The sequence below is a fragment of the Carassius carassius genome, chromosome 1 (genome assembly GCF_963082965.1).
Source record: "Carassius carassius chromosome 1, fCarCar2.1, whole genome shotgun sequence".
In the NCBI taxonomy this organism is placed as follows: domain Eukaryota; kingdom Metazoa; phylum Chordata; class Actinopteri; order Cypriniformes; family Cyprinidae; genus Carassius; species Carassius carassius.
The window spans coordinates 21,529,497-21,550,759 of NC_081755.1; the positions used below are offsets into that span (position 1 = coordinate 21,529,497).

At 35.7% G+C, this 21,263-nt stretch overlaps 1 protein-coding gene across 1 annotated transcript; it reads right to left on the reverse strand.

Moving 5' to 3' along the window:
* Positions 1-1,328: 1,328 nt before the first annotated feature.
* On the reverse strand, positions 1,329-19,809 carry LOC132141480 (transducin beta-like protein 3). The gene is made up of 23 exons (XM_059551020.1): positions 19,639-19,809; positions 19,450-19,501; positions 19,262-19,357; positions 17,323-17,370; positions 17,104-17,245; positions 15,771-15,855; positions 15,485-15,655; positions 15,335-15,410; positions 15,108-15,204; positions 13,810-14,021; positions 13,577-13,718; positions 12,355-12,413; positions 12,144-12,250; positions 11,450-11,585; positions 8,699-8,929; positions 7,367-7,437; positions 7,022-7,178; positions 6,376-6,434; positions 5,469-5,572; positions 3,242-3,313; positions 3,003-3,161; positions 2,768-2,861; positions 1,329-2,110 (listed from the first exon to the last, which is right to left on the reverse strand). Exons 1-23 carry the CDS (start codon positions 19,668-19,670, stop codon positions 1,756-1,758), a joined length of 2,757 nt encoding a protein of 918 aa, XP_059407003.1. The 5' UTR covers positions 19,671-19,809; the 3' UTR covers positions 1,329-1,755.
* Between the last annotated feature and the right edge of the window lie 1,454 nt (positions 19,810-21,263).

Genomic DNA, 21,263 nt, shown 5'->3' on the forward strand with positions numbered 1-21,263 from the left:
AAAAAGACTGGAATTACTGGAGTGTTCATTCCTGCTAATGGATTGTTAAAGAAGCATATCAATGCTGAAAATATCTAAAACACAGGTTAGGGCCAGATCAGTTCTTTAAGGACCAACATCCAAGTCAGAGGTCTCCAATCCTTAGCTCCGACTCAATCAATCCCACCTTAAGCTAATTTATTCCTTTATCTGAAAGAGTTTGGCATTAGCAACACCAAGGTCATTGGTTTGATTCACATGCATGAAAGACGACAAAAAAAAAAAAAAAGTTCAAGTCCCTTTTGATAAAAGCATCCCACCAAATGCTAAAATGTTGAACAAAGGTTGGAGGTGAAATCAGCAGGAAAGTAGCTCTCCAGGCTATTCCTGTTTAAAGTTATTTGCTATTATCACTATGTCTTAAACCAGAGGTGTCCAATCCTACTCCTGTAGGGACACTGTTTTGCAGAGTTTTTGCAGGACGTTGGGCTTTACGTAGCAGGATTGGACACCCTTGACATTTTAAAGAGCTTGTTCCAGTTTTTCACCTACCATGTCTTTCTATACAAAAGATTTCAGTGCATGGGATGTGTCTATAATGCACAGTAAACGCAATACATGTCAGCAGTCAAAACTGTACACACTGTTCTAATCAGACCCTTAAACGAAATCTGTTTTTGCGTAACCAAATGTGATTAAATAAAATGTAACATTTTAATTGTTTCTTGGTTTCTGGTATCCTGTAGCCCCACTTCACATCAAATCTCCTTGTCTAAAATCTTGCATCATGTTATGGTATGTTCCAATTCACTGTGATTTTGTAAAGTCATGTATCTCTCAGTGAACAGACAAATTACTCGTCTGTCTAAACACGGTTGGGGTTAGAACATGATATTTAGCAAAGGTCAAGAACAACCCAAGAAAGAACAGGTTTAGATGGCATTCGGTCAAAAACTAGAAGGTTTTGTATTCACTCTGCATTCTTTCAACTTAAGCTGTCCATCACAGATGCAATCGGTGTACCTAACATTGAAGGCAATCTCAGATGTCCAATAAAGCAGACGTGACTCACTGCTTGCACAAGTTACTAAACATATCAGGAAAACCAAAGCAGCTACACTGAATACACACTATTATAGTAACAGCATGTTTTTGGAAATGGTGTTTGAACAGTGCTAGAAGTTCTGTGATACTCTCAAAGTCAGATAAGAAAGGAATGTTCTGGGATCAGTACAAGCTCTGTGGATGGTGACATAGGAAAATCTCATATAGAAAGAGAACACTTTTGTTTGTTAGTTTAAAACATACCCCATTCACTAAAATGTATTGCACTTGATATGTAAAGATGCTTACATTAAATCATCCTTTTAGTGGTTGAATTTTCATGTTTATTCCTATTAATAAATGTTGCCCATTGACTTCCAGATAATTGCAAAAGCATTACTATAAACAATTTTTCCTTTTCAAACATATTCAACTGGGAATATTCTTCCAAGATGCACGTTACTTCCAACACTTCGATGTGAATGCAATTTGTTTTTCTTATCTAATAGATTATTTTGAAGAATGGCAAAACAACTACATAAAAAAACATTATTTCAAACATCATCAAAATGGTATTTTGCAATTGATGTGGTTATACAAACAGGAAACCCCTGTTTGAGAAAAAAGCGATGCCGTGTTGGTGAATTTGAAAGTTCTGAAAGATCTTAAGTAGTTCATTAATTCAACAGTACTGGATAAAAAAAATTCATGATTGACATCTAGAGTAGCCAATCACCTTATATCTGCTGTTTTGGAGGGGTCTGAATCCATAGGAAGGGACTTTGTGGTAATTTCCACAACATCATCTTCGTCATCACTCTCCTCACTGGACACTTGACCTCCATCTTCCACACGGTTCACACCGTTCAGTTTCACTCCATTCACATGAGCGCACTTAGATGTGCTGATGCTCTCATCTTCATCAAGAAGCACCTCTCTTTTTTCGGGATCCTCCAGATCATCCTCTTCATCTTGTTGTTGCTGCAGAGATGCCTGCCAGATGTCTGCCGTGTCCATCGGTTGCTTGTCTACGATGAAGATGGATTGAGGACTGGTGTCCATCTCTTCATCATCATCCAAGTTCCCACTAGAGAAAGCCAGCAGACCAAGAGTAGATTTAATGAACAAACTTTCAAATGAACGGCAAGGAAAGCAAAGAGTTTTTTAAAAGAATGCACATAAAAACTGCATTACATTAAAATATTAATATACAAAAAGTTATTATTTCAGTTTTACTATATGTTAAACTATGTGTCACATGATCCTTCAGAAATCATTCTAATGTGATGATTTGCTGCTCAAGAAATATTTCTTCTTATTATCAATGTTGAAAACAGTTGTGCTGCTTCATATTTTTGTGGAAATAGTGCTATAATGTTTTTCAGGTTCATTTGATGAATGGAACCGCATTTATTGAAACGGACAACTTTAGTAACATTATAAATGCCTCTATGTTCAGTTTTGAGCAATTTAATTCATCTTTACTGGATAAAAGTATTTATGTTCAAAAATATGCAGTTTGCACAAGACTTTCGACTGAGTCAATAAGATCTTTACTGAGTGAATCTTTAAAGTTTAAACGGTGAAGGAAATGTTTAACTTTTGTTAAAAGCAAATCTGGGGGCACTGTATTTATTTAAACCCACTTCCTGAAAGATTGTAATTAAGGGGTGACTCGTGTAATTCTACAGAACTGTCAACAAATACACAACCAGGAAGTTTTGGGAACTTGTTTTTTTTTTACCTGTCTTTACCACCTGTAATACGCATTTTCTGCCACATGTAATCCAGAAACATTGAAGCCTGCAGGAGACGACCAATCCGCTGCATGTGTCTCTCTACCAATGAGAAACAATCATATTTATATTGCTATTTTCAATGCAATTGCTAGAAACTCTAAATGTTTGTTTATGCAGATGTTCACCTTCAAAAAGACCAATTTGTTCTGTTTATCATGGGTGAACTGATTTGGAACCCACCTGTGTATGGTATGAGGCCCTCGAGATGGGTACGAGTGCCCTGATACTGCAGGATTTCCTCTGGGCTCAGGTGTGTGAGCAGCACCTGCAGGACGGCCTGGGCGTCCAGACAGCTGCGTGAATTAGTGTTCCACACCACAGAGTATCGCAACACCGACTCTGAACACGAAACACATCACAGTCACACAAATAAGATGAACCTGGTGAACTAACGCAGCATACCAACACATGAAGACTACCTTTCTGATCCTGACGGAGCTTCAGGAGGGTCTTCTCTAGCTCCTGTACCCCATCCTCCTGCTGACGAATTTCTGTTGAGGATTAAATAGCATCATCATGATTCATTTGGTTATTTGTTTTTGTTTTTTTTTTGTTTTTTTTATAATATTAATGTTTTCAGTTGACATTCATTACATGTAAAGTAAAACATTTCAGAAGTGGTTTTTGTTTTAATTTTGATGATTAGAGTTTACAGCTCATTAAAGGTCAAAAATCCAGTATCTCATAATATTAGAATATTTCCTAAGATCAATCAAAAAAAATAAATAAATAAAACTTCACACTGGACTTCAAAAAAACTTTGATTTCCAAATGAAATGCTAAATTTAATTTCATCTGAAAAGAGGACTTTGGACCACTGAGCAACAGCTTCTGATGAGATATTTGTTTCAGAAGTGGCTTGGTAGCTCTTTTCCTGAAGACGTCTGAGTGTGGTGACTCTTGATGCACTGACTTTGGCTTTAGTCCACTCCTTGTGAAGCTCTCTCAAGTGTTTGAATCAGCTTTACTTGACAGTTTTCTCAAGTTTGCGGTCATCCCTGTTGCTTGTGCACCTTTACATATCCATTTTCTTCCTTCCAGTCAACTTTGCCTTTAATATGCTTTGATACAGCACTCTGTGAACAGCCAGCCCTTTCAGTAATGACCTTCTGTGACTTTGTGGATTGTCTTCTGGACCACTGCTAAGTCAGCAGGAGATACGCTTTATACTGTAGGGATGGTCACTTAATGAAATGTAATTCAAATGTTAATATTCTAATATTTTGAGATACTGAATTTTTGACTTTGATGAGCTGTAAGCTCTTATCATCAAAATGAAATGAAATAAAAAAACTTCTAAAATGTTTTACTGTCCATTTAATGAATCTAGAATATATGAAAGTTTCACTTTTTGAAATAAGTTACCAAATTTTTTATTTATTTTTTGTATATGAACTTGTATAGTATTAACAAATTTACTATAGATAATCTTAACTAACATTTTACTCATTATTTCTGAATTAAAATAAAAGCAGACACTGCAAGAACTGTTATATAAGGGACAGAGGCAATCAAAGCAAACTCAAAAATAGGGCGCACAAAATAAATGTGTGAGTATATAGTATGTAATCCCTTTATGAATAAAATATAGTATCTCTGAATTTTTTTTTACGTATATAATTATCATTGATGGATATGAAATGCACAAACTAAAGGATGATTCATATATAAATCATTCATAATATACTATTTATCACATTCATTTGTATACGGTTGTGGTCAAAAGTTTACATACCCCTTGCATAATCTTATCAAAATGAGATGAGTCATAAAAAAATGCATGATATTTTTTATTTAGAACATAAGATATCAAAAAAACATTTACATACAGTCCTCAAAAATAAACCTGTTCAAATGTTTACATATGCTTGAGTAAATATCTTATTAAAGAAAGAACAGAAGAAAAAAAATATTTACATGCATTGTGCATAATGATCTTTCTGATTTTGGTAAAATAATTAACTTTTGTAGATTCTACAAGGCTTAAATAAACTTTTGACCACAATTTTGTTTGTGTGTGTTCACAGTATATTTTCTGTCAGAGTACATCAGAGTATATAAAAAATAAGCAAGATGATTATATTTGGATAATATATAATGTATGAATTCATAGATTATGTATTCAGAGCAAAAACAGGATTTTTAACACTATGAATAGGTCTATTCATTAGGATTGCTTCATCTCATGACAAATAGTGACAAAATATGGATTTGGAATTTTTTGAGGTCTGGCCAGTTCAGCCAAAAGAGCTGCGCTGGAATTTCTGAAGGAGTGTCAACAAATGACTGTGGTTAAAAAAAATCAAATTCTAATACAAGACAACAAGAAATAAATTATTCACCAAACATCATCTTACACAATCGGAAGCCACCATCGGAAATTAGCCAGAATTTGCATTACGACATTCAAGAACTAAAGCTCATTCGCTTTTATTCTAAAAATAATTCTGTCCAAACAAAAAAAAAAAAAACTAAACAAAAGATTGCTCAAATTGCAGGTGAGTAAACATCAATGGAGTATAAAAATGTGGTTCTACCTGATTTTATATCTAACAATGAATCAAAGTGCCCACTTAAAATAAATGAGGTTGGAAAGTAAAGCAAGCTTTCTGACTCATTTATGCAGAGAAATGAAAGAAAAAGTACCTCGGATAACTCGTAATGCAGTGTGCGGCTGATCCAGAGAGATAGCGATTCCCAGAGCCTTCAGATACTTCTTCTCATGAAGTAAATTTGACAGTTCCTGCTGCCTATAAAGACACACAAAAAAATTCACAAACACTCAAACTACATGTTTGTAACAAATTATGTTCTGGATAAATTCATAAAGGTTTGTATAAAAAAAAAGGATAGTTCACCCAAAAATCTACATTTAGTGTGTGTATATATATATATATATATATATATATATATATATATATATATATATATATATATATATATATATATATATATATATATATATATATATATATATATATATATATATATATATATATATATATATATATATATATATATATATATATATATAATAAAACATGAACTTCTCAATTCAAATGGATCTGTCTTTATGAACACTTTGAATAGGTCCATTCATTAGGATTGCAACACCTCAAGACAAACATTGTGTTGGTGTGGCATTTCATCAAACATATCTTCATTTGTGTTTTGAAGATGAATGAAAGTCTAATGGCTTTGGAACTACATGACAGTGAGTAAATGATGACAGAAATTTCATTTTTGGGTGAACTATGCCTTTAACATTAGAATTATGACCATAACAAGTCCAGAATTCAATCAGTTATCATGTTTATGTTTGATCTATGATCTTTAAAGACTAGCATAGATGTAATCAGATCAAGTAAAACTAAATTGCTTTAAGGATTTAAGAAAAAATGTCGAGATGACAGCTTTTGAAGACAAAATGAGGTGAAGGAGTTTTGCTTAGCTTGCTAAAATGTTTTGACACGTAGCCTTGTCAGTCTTCAATCACATTTACACGGCTGACTGCATTTGTTAGTTACATAAAACAATGCGGGCAGTGACATACTTAAGGACTTGGTCTTCTTGTTTGGCCTGCTCCTCTGCCAGCTCCACTTCAGTCACGTCCTAACCAAAAGAGAAAGACAGTGAGAAATGGAAACAAACACCCAGCAACCATAACCAATGAATATGTATATAAATAATTAAATGGTTATGTTACACAGACTGGTATTGTAAGCACTAGCACACATTTTTCAAATTCACATCTATCAATGTAATTAGGACTAGAATGAATGCCTAAAGGCAGCATTAAATCATGTATGCATATGTATTCAGCATGGATTTATCACCGATTCATGCTGTAATGCACTGGCAGTAAAACATCTGTTATTAACCTGCTGACCTACTTGGCCCAAAAAATATGTACTTTTTATGAGAGTTAATCAGAAAACATCTGAATCATAAACATTGCCTACATGTGTGTGAGTGTTGTTGGCTTTATTGCATGCAATTTGCACAGCAGAAAGAAAGAAAGATTATTATAATGAAGAGTGCCACAGGGTAAATAATGGTCCTTTTGTCTTGGTAGGAGAATCATCAATGATTGCATGCATCACACATGCAAACCATGCAGCACAAAACACTTTGTGTTTGCACTTTGCTTTGTTTCATTTCACACTCCTGTGTTTTAGCCCACTGCTCAGGTGGGATACCTTCCACAGTGTGACGGTGGAGTCGGCTGATCCCGTCACCATCAGCTCGTCTTTGCTGCTGCCATGCAGAGCCCACACTTTGTCCTGGTGAGCATCAAATGTTTTCACACACTCGTTTGTTTTTATGGTCCACAACTTCACAAGTCCATCAGAACCACTGAAGAATGACAGAGAAACAGAGCCGGGTCACTAGGGCAAAGCTGCAGACTATGAACCTCAAGCTCAACTGACGAAAGACTGCAAACATTTCTCATTAAAATAAAAGTGAAAGTTTACATTGATGAACACAGGCAATATGAACTGATTTAACCGCTGTAAAAAAATGTAAGGAAATAGATAACCAACCTAGACACTAGTTGAGTTCCTCGACTGACAAATATGACCTTTAGCACAGAGGCATCATGTCCCTCAAACGTCTGCAGAGATAAAACACAGAAATGATGTGAATGTAATATTTAACGGTATGAACAGAATGGCAATGTTAAAGCGATAGTTCACCCCAATGATTTGCTCACCCTCCAGCCATCCTTGGTGTATATGACCTTCTTCTTTTAGATGAATACAAATTATTTACGATTTATTTAACCGCTCTTCCAAGCTTTATAATGGCAGTGACTGGAGTTAAAAAAGTGCATCCATCCATTATAAAAAGTGCTCCACACAGCTCTGAGGTGTTAATAAAGGCCTTATGAAGTGAACCGATGTGTTTGTGTAAGAATAATATCCATATTTAAAACTTTAAAATGTAATCTCTAGCTTCCGCTAAATGTGTTCCGCTAAGTGTTCAGGAGAGAGTAGCGTTCCAGCGGATGACGCAGGATGAAGGATGAGCAGAAACTCCAGTGAAAAGTGACGAACGAGGAAGCACGGAGGAGAAAACAAAACAAAACCCCTAATTCACAAATTAGAAGTAGTACAAAATGAGTATTTGTAAAGAAGAATGTCAAATGATTTTGATATAAGCCAAGAGTAGACTGGTTTTCTTTCGCTGTAAACAAAACGTGGTTCTCGCGAGACTAACATATTCTCACCGGAGCTTATGCTGTGCCTACATCATCCACTGGAGCTAGAGATAACGGTTATGAAGTTTTAAATATGGATATTTTTCTCACAGAAATGCATCAAGTCGCTTCAGGAGGCCTTCAATGCTGAATAAAGTCGTCGTTTTTTTGCTATTTTTAAGACCAAAATGTATTTTCGATGCTTCAAAAAATTCTAACCGACCCTCTGATGTCACATGGACTACTTTGATGATGTTTTTCTTACATTTCTGGACATGGACAGTATACCGTACACACAGCTTCAATGGAGGGACTGAGAGCTCTCGGACTAAATCTAAAATATCTTAAACTGTGTTCTGAAGATAAACGGAGGAACGACATGAGGGTGAGTTATTAATGACATAGTTTTGCTATCTGGGTGAACTAACCCTTTAATTATTTGCTTATAAGCAAGACTATGCTCCACATAGTGGTGGTTTATTAGTAGTTATAAAGCACATTTTCTCCATCCCTTATCCTAAACTTAACAAATTAGGAGTTTATTAAGGCAAAAGTCATAGTTAATGGTTTGTTAGTGGCGAGAATTGGACCTTAAACAATGTGTGACCAAATACTCTCTAGAATTCATATATCAAAGTTATCTAAACAGCTCTTTAAACATATACGTGTAACTCACCTTGAGGCAGCTGAAGTCCTGAATGCTCCAGAATTTGATGCAGCCGTCCGCTGAAGCAGTGGCCAGGACCTGGTCCACAGGAGAGAACTGAACACACCAAATACCTCGACTATGACCTCTGAAGACGCCTAACAGACTCATGTCTGCCAGTGACCAGAGTTTAGCCGTGCGATCCTGAGAGCCAGAGGCCAGCAGCTTGTCATTGGGAGAGATGGTCACGCTGTTCACATCCTGCAGGAATGTTCGAGGAAGAGACGGGCAACAGAAGCAAAATAAAATGACATTTAAGGAAAACTGGGGGGTGATGGATTAGAAATAGTGACACTAGTAACATAACTTAATTTGTGTTCCACTATAAAATACTACAATACAGTGACAATGTTTGTAATACTGTATTGGATGTTCGGACTGAGGTAATAATCAAACGCATTCGCCTAAACATTGAGAAGTATGATTCATTTTAGAAAGGTTTTATTATTATTTTGTTTAAAGAAAGGATTTCTTTGACACACTTTGACACGTTTATAAAGAATTCTATTTCAAATAAATTATTTGGGGGGGGGGGGGGTCAGCATATTAGACTGATGTCTGAAGGATTAAGTGATGCTGAAGACTGGAGAAATGCTGCTGAAAATTCACCTTTGCATCACAGGAATAAATTACATTTTAAAATACATTAAAAAGAAAGCAGTTATTTTACAACCCGAATTCCGGAAAAGTTGGGACGTTTTTTAAATTTTAATAAAATGAAAACTAAAGGAATTTCAAATCACATGAGCCAATATTTTATTCACAATAGAACATAGATAACGTAGCAAATGTTTAAACTGAGAAATTTTACACTTTTATCCACTTAATTAGCTCATTTAAAATTTAATGCCTGCTACAGGTCTCAAAAAAGTTGGCACGGGGGCAACAAATGGCTAAAAAAGCAAGCAGTTTTGAAAAGATTCAGCTGGGAGAACATCTAGTGATAAATTAAGTTAATTGATATCAGGTCTGTAACATGATTAGCTATAAAAGCTTTGTCTTAGAGAAGCAGAGTCTCTCAGAAGTAAAGATGGGCAGAGGCTCTCCAATCTGTGAAAGACTGCGTAAAAAAATTGTGGAAAACTTTAAAAACAATGTTCCTCAACGTCAAATTGCAAAGGCTTTGCAAATCTCATCATCTACAGTGCATAACATCATCAAAAGATTCAGAGAAACTGGAGAAATCTCTGTGCGTAAGGGACAAGGCCGGAGACCTTTATTGGATGCCCGTGGTCTTCGGGCTCTCAGACGACACTGCATCACTCATCGGCATGATTGTGTCAATGACATTACTAAATGGGCCCAGGAATACTTTCAGAAACCACTGTCGGTAAACACAATCCGCCGTGCCATCAGCAGATGCCAACTAAAGCTCTATCATGCAAAAAGGAAGCCATATGTGAACATGGTCCAGAAGCGCCGTTGTGTCCTGTGGGCCAAGGCTCATTTAAAATGGACTATTTCAAAGTGGAATAGTGTTTTATGGTCAGACGAGTCCAAATTTGACATTCTTGTTGGAAATCACGGACGCCGTGTCCTCCGGGCTAAAGAGGAGGGAGACCTTCCAGCATGTTATCAGCGTTCAGTTCAAAAGCCAGCATCTCTGATGGTATGGGGGTGCATAAGTGCATACGGTATGGGCAGCTTGCATGTTTTGGAAGGCTCTGTGAATGCTGAAAGGTATATAAAGGTTTTAGAGCAACATATGCTTCCCTCCAAACAACGTCTATTTCAGGGAAGGCCTTGTTTATTTCAGCAGGACAATGCAAAACCACATACTGCAGCTATAACAACAGCATGGCTTCGTCGTAGAAGAGTCCGGGTGCTAACCTGGCCTGCCTGCAGTCCAGATCTTTCACCTATAGAGAACATTCGGCGCATCATTAAACGAAAAATACGTCAAAGACGACCACGAGCTCTTCAGCAGCTGGAAATCTATATAAGGCAAGAATGGGACCAAATTCCATCAGCAAAACTTTAGCAACTCATAGCCTCAATGCCCAGACGTCTTCAAACTGTTTTGAAAAGAAAAGGAGATGCTACACCATGGTAAACATGCCCCGTCCCAACTATTTTGAGACCTGTAGCAGAAATCAAAATTGAAATGAGCTCATTTTGTGCATAAAATTGTAAACTTTCTCAGTTTAAACATTTGCTATGTTATCTATGTTCTATTGTGAATAAAATATTGGCTCATGTGATTTGAAAGTCTTTTAGTTTTCATTTTATTAAAATTTAAAAAAACGTCCCAACTTTTCCGGAATTCGGGTTGTAAATTGTAATACTTTTTCACAATATTATTACGGTTTCACTATATTTTTGATCAAATAATTGCAGCCATGCTGAGCACAAGTCACGTTTTTTCAAAAGCATTGAACAAATCTTACCAACTCACACACACACACACACAGAGAGAGAGACAGACAGATTTTTTTAAAAAGCTTAACTGTACTCTAACATCTTTCACAACACTGGACAAAACTGTTTAGGTCTAGCTATCCGCAAAAGATGAATTATGCTTACATATATTCATAAACACTGTTTTGACGCAATGGACACACAAAAAAACGTCAAAGACAATGGAAGACTGAAAAACTAAAGCAACAGAATGTGCTCAAGAGCATGGTTTCTGCCGTCAAAACTATGTCTGCAACCAGATAAACATGTTTCCATCTGTCAGTTTCGTTGAACGCTTCGTACGTGACAGGGGTAAAGACCCACCTTGTCGTGAGCTTTCTCTGTGAGTCGTGCCGTCATCAAGAACGGTTCACATCCCACGTCAGGAAGAGGGTCAGGCAGATCCCACACCTTCATAGTACAGTCCTGACTGCCCGACACCAGGAACACTTTCTTTAACCTGCGTACAGCAACAGGCTCATTGTGTTACGAGTTAACAGGTTTCACGCTACTGTTAGTCACCATGTTTCCCATTTTTATTGGTGGAATTATTCGTGTTTATTTTGTATATTTGTATAATACACGTAAACATTTATTGAAATAAATCAGTTCAAAAACATCTAATTCATATCAGGATCTCAATGCTAAAATAACACTGGTACAGGACGAGGGAAAAGTTGTGCTTTAGTGAGCAGTTTTTAAGTTCACATAATATAAAGTGACAAAGTGATTAAGTAACTTTACAAACCAGCAAACCATTATAAAACCAAATGTGTTGTTAATTTGCCGGAATGTGCTCCATAGCTTCGTGAACTATATTAGAATAGGTTCTTATGATCAGGAATGTCAGTTACTGATCTAAATGTGACCGTGTTATCAGTTTAGCAGAAAGTGTATCAATCATTCAGGAAACAGGGACTTTTCTAAGAGTTTGAGGACAGGGCTAAAGTATGATCACACACTGCAGGTGCTTAACTTCTATTGCTTGTCTAACTGCTATTTCTACCGTCGATCAGACCTGGAGCAGGCGACGGAGCCCACGGCGTTGGAGTGCCCGCTGCCCTGGGCCACGCAGTGCACTCGGCCACTATTCAGGTCCATCTTCCACAGCCGCAGGGACTTGTCCTGGACAAAACAATACATAAACCTCATCTTTCCAAATGTGGGCAAGCTCTACATTCAGAGGCTGATGTTTTGAATGGCGTGCAAAAAAAAAGTGAAAGAATCACCTTTGCACAGCTTGCAAACATGGAACCTTTCCGAAAGACATCGACTGATAAGATGGTATCTGCCGACAGATGATAAGAGGAGATTGTCAGAGGACAATGTCAGCAAGGCAGACCGATGACAGAAGTGGAATCCAGCCTGACATTCCCTTTTTAAACTTTTACAGACAGTTGTTTTTCTACAGGACCTTAGGGAGAAAACTAATGCGTTTTACCTGCCTGGGATGTAGGGCTGCAAATAAAAATGGCTTTGACAATGGTTCTTTCATTTATGAAATCAAAAACACAATAAAAGAAGCACCAAAAACACAGCTATAAGGCTTATAAAGAATACTATTTATATTTCTTCCTGCCTGAGCGTTTCCTCAAAACAATGTGCAAACCAAAGCCTATGTAAAAAAAAATCGTTTTGCTGTATTTTTAATACAGATATCATTATATTTATATAATTTCAATTAGTTTTAGTAAGTTTCTTATGCTATGTATTTCAGTATTTTTTCTAAATACACATTCTGTTTTACTGTTAACAAAATCATTTGACATTTTATTATTATTTATTAGTCTTTTCATTTTTTTTTTCATTTAATATTTATATTTTATTTAATTTTAGTTTGTTTTACTTGCACAAAATTATACTTTATTGTTTTAGTTAACAATAACAACACTACTTTTTTTAATAAATCTTATTGAAGAACAAATATGTGAAAAAAATTAATATTTTAGTCCAATCTTTTCACTGTCACAGTAACAAGCGTTCATCTTTTTTGTTTTAAATCAAGTGATATTTTAGATCCTACGTTGTATTAATATGTTAAATTAATTATTTATTTAACATTTTAAATTAATTATTTTATATTTTTAAAATTAGTTATTTTATATATTCTATCTTTAAAAATGTTAGCAATTTTTTTAATAACAGCTTTAATTAATATAATAATAAATTAATTATTTTAGTTATTTTAGTACATCAGGTTAAACTAAATTAATATAAGAAGTGTTGCCTTGGTATCTAGTTTTGAGTCACGACTTGAGTCAAGCATGTTTTCTAATGGTCTTTGATTAGAGTTTCCTGCATAAAAACTGTGTTTTCATTACAGCCAAACTTAACTCAATCTGCTGTAGGTTTCTCTGCAGGATATTTGAATTACAAGCACACAGTATATACTGCAGTATGTATTAAGCGTCACATGTGCACAGAGCTGCCTCCCTCTAGTGGCTCGCTCACCTGTGTGTCCATACAGGATCTGACAGCTGTTAGTGGCCAGCTCAAACACCTTCAGCTGAGAGCTGTTAGTGGCCACCACTAGATGTGTGTCATCCTTCCCCAGGAACTTCACGTCCAGGATATCATCATTGTAGCCGACAAACTTCATAAGAAGAGAAAAACAAGCCCAGTGGCTCCAGGTTCTGATACATATGAAGTTCAGGATGCATCTAGAGTGGGACTGTAAGGCTCACCTGCTGCTGTACAGTGAGAGCGGGCATCTGATAGATGAGGATGTTGTGCTCTGCGGTGACAGTGACCAGTCTGTTGGACCGTGGCATGGGCAGAAGATGCATCAGACTGCGCGGGTCTAAATCGGCCTCCTCTGTGTTGAGAGCCGGAGCATCAGGCAGCGTCTGAGTGAACACACAGCGTGCCGAGCTGGAGTCCCACACTCGAAGAACACCTGCGCAAAACAGCGAAACAGTCAGGGCCACGCAGACAGTATTCAACACATGCGGCGCAAAGAGCCACCAAACAGCACCAAAATCAGTTTTAAATTTCATGAATGATAAAAAAAAAAAAAAAAAAAAAAAACTACAAATAACCAAAATGCACATATTTAAAAGATCATACTTTGAAATAGATGTTTTTTATGGGTTTGTATGCATTGTTGTATTATTTATTTTGACAAAATCATTTTTTTTTTTTTTTTTTTTATAAGAATTGTTTATTTCAAAACCATTGGCCGAATCATTGATCCAAACATTGGTATTTAGTTTTTTAAAACAACACCCAAAAAGCTTTTAAACTACATGCAGCAATTAATACTTTAAATTAAGCATTTTCAATGCTACATGTGAATTTAGGCATTGCAATGTTACGTACATTATGAAAAGATCATTTGAGATTTACATTTAACAGTTTTAATAAATGAATCGTGTTTTTAAAGATTGGGTTTAAGAGAGCATTAGATGATGGCAAATGTCTAAATGTAAAAAATATGGGAAATGTGCATAAAAAAATAACTATCCAATATAAATACAAATTAACGTGGGTCAAAAAACAATATTGTACTAATATTTTGTACCTTTTTTGGGGGGGCTGTGAGTTGAGGTGGTTTGTCCAAAAAAAAAATTATAATTTGCACACGTCCTAGTTATTATAGAGAATTAAACTGAATCTTAAACAATGAAAGTCTATGAAACAAAAAATAGACATACATTTCACAAAAAAGTATAGATAAATATTACATGAATACCTTCAACTTAAACTAAAATTAAAAAATGAAATCCTGCTTTGGTAACTAGCTTAAATAAACAAGTTAATGGATTTTATTTATTTATATTTAATTGAAAAACTAAAACTGAAACATTAAAAACAAATTAAACAGAATAATATATACAAAAAAAATGACAAAAGCACATAATAAATATGAATATAATATAGTACAGAAATTATACTGTTACTCCCCCAACAATGGGTTGTTACACCTGATGGGTCCATGCTTTTATGAGTTTACATTATAGCATTTTATATTAAACTGGTTTACCTTTACTGCCAGCCGTGACAAAGTGTAAGCCCTCGCCCTTCACACCCATCTGAGAGTAATCGCTCTCCCCAGGGAGAGGAACAACACCTTCCACAGCCTGAGCACCCACAAATAAGAGAACTCCATGTGAAATAACAAGGCTGTATTTCCAGACTAATCTGCTTGTTCAGATATGAAACACAGATGATAGTTACTGCACAGCTCATGGGTCACAGTCACAGTCTGACCTCATAGACGGGAACAGTCCTCTTAACGGCCGCCTTCTTCAGATCCCAAACCGAGCAGATTTTGTCTCGGCCAGAACTGAAAATGAAGACAGCTCTGTTAAAATGGACTTTTACAAGGAGAAAAAACATTTTTTTTCCTGCTGTTTTTACCTAATTAGAGTTTGGCCATCAGGAGAGAAGGCCAGCGATGTGACGGCACTGTAGTGGCTCTCCAAAACACAGATACACCGGCTGGTCCGCAGGTCCCAGATCCGGATCCCACAGTCCACAGAAGAAGAGAAGAGCTGCAGTCTGCTGATGTCTGGATGAAACTCAACTAAACTGGAAGAGAGATGTTACAGCTCTTACAGATGGCATATCAACCAGCTGGGCCACTTTTACAAACTGAGAGACGAACTGAAAGCAGAACTTGGATGGTTTTTTTTTCAGTACTTACTGTACAACACCAGAGGATCCTTTCAGATTGTGTGTGCAGTACTGCTTCACAACATCCCACAGCTTGATGGTGCCATCACAACCACCTATGAGCGCAACAACAAATCATTGTGAAAGAGAAGCAGGCTTATTCGTATTGAATGTGCACTAATCTGAACAGCAATTAAAACAAATGTAATTACAGATTATATAATACTAATGAAATAAAAAAGCCATTTAAGTGCACTTAACAAGACACTTTCAAATTTCTTAATATACTTTTAAGTGCACTTTGTAATAATGTTGAATTGAAAGTTTGACTTAAAATCACTTTGTTTCCATAATCTTTTGCCCTGCATTGAAGAAGTACATGCAAAATACTTGATCATTTTAACTGGAGACTGAGTGTATTCGATATAACATTTGTGACCCTGGACCACAAAAACAGTCATAAGGGTCAGTTTTTCGAAACTGAGATTTATACATCATTATCTGAAAAGCTTTCCGTTGATGTATGGTTTGTTATGGTAGGACAATATTTGGCCGATATACAACTGTTTGAAAATCTGAGGGTGCAAGAACAAAAATCTATATATTGAGAAAATCACCTTTAAACTTGTCCAAATGAAGTTCTTAGCAATGCATATTACTAATCAAAAATGAAGTTTTGATATATTTACAGTAAATTTAAAAAATATCTTCAAGGAACATGATTTTTACTTATTATCCTAATGATTTTTGGCATAAAAGAAAAATCGATAATTTTCACCCATACAATGTATTTTTGGCTACTGCTACAAATATTGCCCAGAGACCGGTTTTGTGGTGCAGGGTCACATATATACAGTAGTTAATATATTTACTAAATTGCACTTTGTCGTAACAAAAGTGTCATTACAAATACATTCAAATACATAACTTCAATAGAAATTAGATTAAAGCACATTTTAATTGATCATAAATGCTAGTCTGTACATTCAGCAGTACACTTTAAAACCGATTTAAAAGAAAACAGAAGTACGTATAAAAAAAAGTCCTACTTAAATGGGCCAAAAAAACACTCTGAAGTTCAGCAAATTGCATTTACTTGCATTTTACAAATATTTTAATATTTAATTGTCTAAAACTTTACATTAAGTTGCATTTATACAATACGTGTTTTTAAAATATATGATTTCCATAATAAGTGCTCTTTGTAAAGTATTATAAAGTGTCCTTTTTCACAAAGATACAGCTGAGAAAAAGAATCAATATATATAAAGACATACATTTCGCCTTACTGAGATATGTCTGACACTAAAACAGTTGTTTAGCGTTAGTCATTGCATCAGAGATCTGCTGATCTAGAGTCTGACCTGTAGCCAGCAGGGTGGAGGTGCAGTCGAAGGTCATGCTGGCCACCGGCACATTATGGATGGCCCTCCACGACCGAGTGCACTTCTCCTGCTTCCAGTCCCACTGCTTCAGGAGCAGAGCCCTGCTGGCGGTCACCAGCACCTGCAGAGGAACAGCAGAAACACCCTCAGTCTGGAGTCATGCTGAAGCAGCAGACAGGCAAACGAAGCCGGCCTCACCTCATCATCAGGACTGAGAGAGAACGAGGTGATGTCCTCTTGATCATCCTGCTCAGAGAAAGAAACGAGAGAAATACAGGCGACTGAATCATGTCATGTTTCAGATAGGAGCGCTTCTTCGGTTTTAGGCACTTTTGTATCCCAGGGGTTGATTTTATTTATTTATTTATTTTTAACTAAATAGTTAACCTCTGTTATTTTTGTTTTACATAAAGTTCACAAATAAAGCTTAATACTTACACTTAATCAAAAGGTTTTAACCTTATCTCAGACCAAAACGCAATATAGAAATATTAGTACATTTAAAGCAAGAAACTAAAGGTGAATATGGTAAAATGTTTAACTGATGGATTTCACCATATCTTCCCCTGTTTATTAAATCACAATACAAGAAGATAACCCTTTTGTACAACACTTTTCCTGAAATTATATGTTTTAATATACAATAAGTGAGGCCATTTCTACTTAATTCACTTGTTTGCATAGATTTGGAAATCTGATCATTTGATAAAGCTTGGTTCAAAGTTCAAACCAGTCTTTATGGAGGAGATTTGGGGATTTGATCTCTTTTTGTCAGCCATAAAAAAATATAATAATAAAAAAAAAGAAAAAATCCACCATGTGTAAAACTACACTATTAGTAACATAGTTATAAAAAATTGCACTTAAATGTAGAGCTGAAGATCTTTGCCCGGACCCGATGGGTCCGGTCTGGTTCGGGCTTAATTTATATCATCTTACGCGGGCTCGGGCTTGCGCTCCGGTTTGCGAGGTAAACGAGCGGTCATGTGATGTCTTTCGATTAGCGCGAGAAAGATGCGAAAATGAATGCTGAGTAGGTGTAACGGAGGCTTGCCTCTGGCGATTACGTTTTGGTTGCACCAGCAACTAAAGCAAAGTCTGAGGTGTGGAAATGTTTTGACAATGTTTATAACGAGAATAATGAGTGAATAATGACGCACCATCAGTGAGCGCAGGAACGCGCTGAAGACATTTACAGTGGATTCAATCATATTCCTCCACAAAAACATGTAGGCTTAGCCTAAAGGTTTTTCAAATTCTAACTAAATATTAATTGAGTCTTAAATGCATAATGTGGACAGAGTATTTACGCTAATGTTGGCATTATTCTTTTATTAAATGTCAGCTGCTAGTGGCGAAGCAAATCCGGCGGAGCCTTTATCTTAATTTCGTTTTTGCCAAATACCCATCTTAATTAAAAATTTATCTTAATTTAATTTGTTAAAAATGACTCGTTTTTATTGGTGCGTTGGTCTATTTATAGGCTAAATGAGCCTATGTCTAGAATGCTGAGATGTTATGATGTCACAGAGAACTTATTTTATTTCTTTATTCCAACTTCCAAGTGGTCTAGTCTACGTAAGTTATGAATAAATTATGTAAAAAAACATGTATAAATGACTCATTATTGACAAAAGGCAAAAGAGCGGTGTGCGTGCGCACATTTAAATAATGTTGGGCTGTAAACGGGTTCGGGCTTTAAAAAAGCTGTCAATCAAAATGTACTTGTCGGGCTTGGGCCGAAACCTGTCGGGCTCGGGTCCTGTCGGGCCTAACTTTTAAGGCCCGATTACAGCTCTACTTAAATGGCCTTTTATTTCATAAATCTGCTGATGCAAATAGACAAAGTTTAATCAAATAAACACCTAAAATTGTATTTCAGATGTTTTCTTTCCACTAGTCTAAAAAGAAGTCGTTTTATGGAAGGAAAAAATGGAGGAAATTCAAAAAATTCATAAATAACTGTAATATGTCACAATTTTATTTGTTCATTTATTGAAAAAGACAAAGTCCTACTGTGACGGGTATGTTAATTGTTTTTAGACAAACTAAATAAACAGAAAGGGGTTTTAAGGGAGTGATTTGCTGTCCATAGTTGAAGAAACACACATATGAATCAAAACTGTAAGACACTGACCTGCTCGATGCTATGGATAATTTTTCCTGTGTTGATCTGTAAAATGTTGACTCTTGGACCACATGTGCAAAATATGTACTGCTCATCATGACTTATCTGGATGGGGAAACAAAAGGAGTAAAATAACAGCTGTAATTCAGGGACTAATGATATGATTTTCAATTAACGTTACTAAATTATGAACTTACCTGCACTTTACCTCCCTTATAGAACGGTTCTATTTTGCTGGACACTGCATAACTATACAAACAGACGAGATGATCATTAACTTGTTGTCAAATAAGGTAGTTAACATTGATCGTAACTATATAAGATCTACACATTTCAAAGAATCTTTCTCACGGAGAAGAGTCAGAATAGAAGAAAACTCCACTTACTTTGATTTAAACGGCAGCGTGTTTCCAGCCATGTCTACCCACGATGTTTTCAACTTCTCGCGAACAATACAGTATTTATTAAAAGCATAAGTATTACTTCATATACCCCTTTATTTTACACGCATGGTGCATGTGTTCATGCCCGTGTCGCGCAAATATGACGTCAACACTCAAACTACGCTCCAGTGTCAAACAAACGGATGCCAAACAAAAATATACTTGTATAAATTATACAGTGTAATAATATAATAACATTATAATTCTTTAGCAAAGGAATTTAGTTTGGGGGCTGTTTATATTTTTCAAGTGAACGCTCGAAGTACATTATTTAGGTAGTACTTTAAATAACACGTTAATAAATCAGCTTAAATTAACTAATCGAACCTTATTGCAAAGTGTTACAATTATTTGTTAATTATCATTTAGTTTTCCGTGTGTAATAACCTGATGTGAGAAAACAGATGTTTTCCTGCCTTATTAAAGGGATAGTTTACCCAAAAGGAAAATTCTGCCATCATTTACTCACTCAAAAGAAGACGGTAGCCATTGACTTCCATAGTGTGGGGGGAATATACCTTGTAATGACAACTGTCTATTGTTTGATTACCCACATTCTTCAAAATATCTTCGTTGTGTTCCACAGAAGGTATACTGTCTGTTTAAATAAAATAATTCCTAATAATCTCTCAAGCCTGTTCTCAGCATGTGTATATCCTATATTGCAGTTTGATCCCACCATCATAATGTTCCTGGTGGGACCTGATGGGCAGTTTCTTGAGTATGGAAAATGAGTGAAATGGCATTGTTTCTGCACGTTAGAGCACTATTTCTGTCTCAGAATACCCGTTATATTTTTCTTTTGTGAAATGGGTTATATTTAGTTGAAGATTCTGATTTAAGAAATCAAAGACTTTTGCAGCATTCCCCGTTTCTTTACAGTCCAACTTTTGTTGACCCTTGTTTTTAGTTTCAGCGAACAGCAATGCCATTCAAAAGAATTCAACTTCAATATATTGTTCTGATTTAGATTTTTTAAATATGTTTTGTTAATCATTTCTCTGGTAACACATCACATCACAACTTTACACCAATACATTCAATACATAAATTCATGATTTATTTTTGTAAATTCAATAAATCAAATTCATTATGAAGGTGAAGACTTTCTGGACACCAATTCTTACCTACACAGGAGACACATGTTGATACGATGTAGTTTTATGTAAATGATTTAGAAAAGCTGTACGTAAATGTTAAGGTTTCCCATTGCTTCATAGGGGAAACATCAAAAATCTAATTATTTATACTCATTTACAACAATGATTCACAAAACAGGACACAAACACAGTAAAAACAACTGATAAAGTGATATTTATAAAATATTTAATTTTCAGTATGATTGAATTAATTTATATGATCACAGTGCATATGATAAAATAGAATTCACTTCATTCACTTCACTTCACTGGGAATAATCCAGTGGTCTGTGCTGAAGTGAGTGAGTGTGTCAGATGTGTTGAGTGTGTGAGGTGGGCAGGTCTTTCTCTTTACTTTCTTAAAGTCTCTCTCTCTGATCTGATCTCAGCATTATTCCTCAGCACTGCTCATCTTCACACATCAACCAC

Coding starts and splice junctions, on each gene's coding strand:
- LOC132141480 (XM_059551020.1), bottom strand. CDS start 19,670: ATGGCTGGAAACACGCTGCCGTTTAAATCAAA. Junction 15,656..15,770: donor GGATCCTCTGGTGTTGTACA/GTAAGTACTGAA, acceptor TCTCTCTTCCAG/TTTAGTTGAGTTTCATCCAG. Junction 2,111..2,767: donor ATTACAGGTGGTAAAGACAG/GTAAAAAAAAAA, acceptor GGCTTTCTCTAG/TGGGAACTTGGATGATGATG.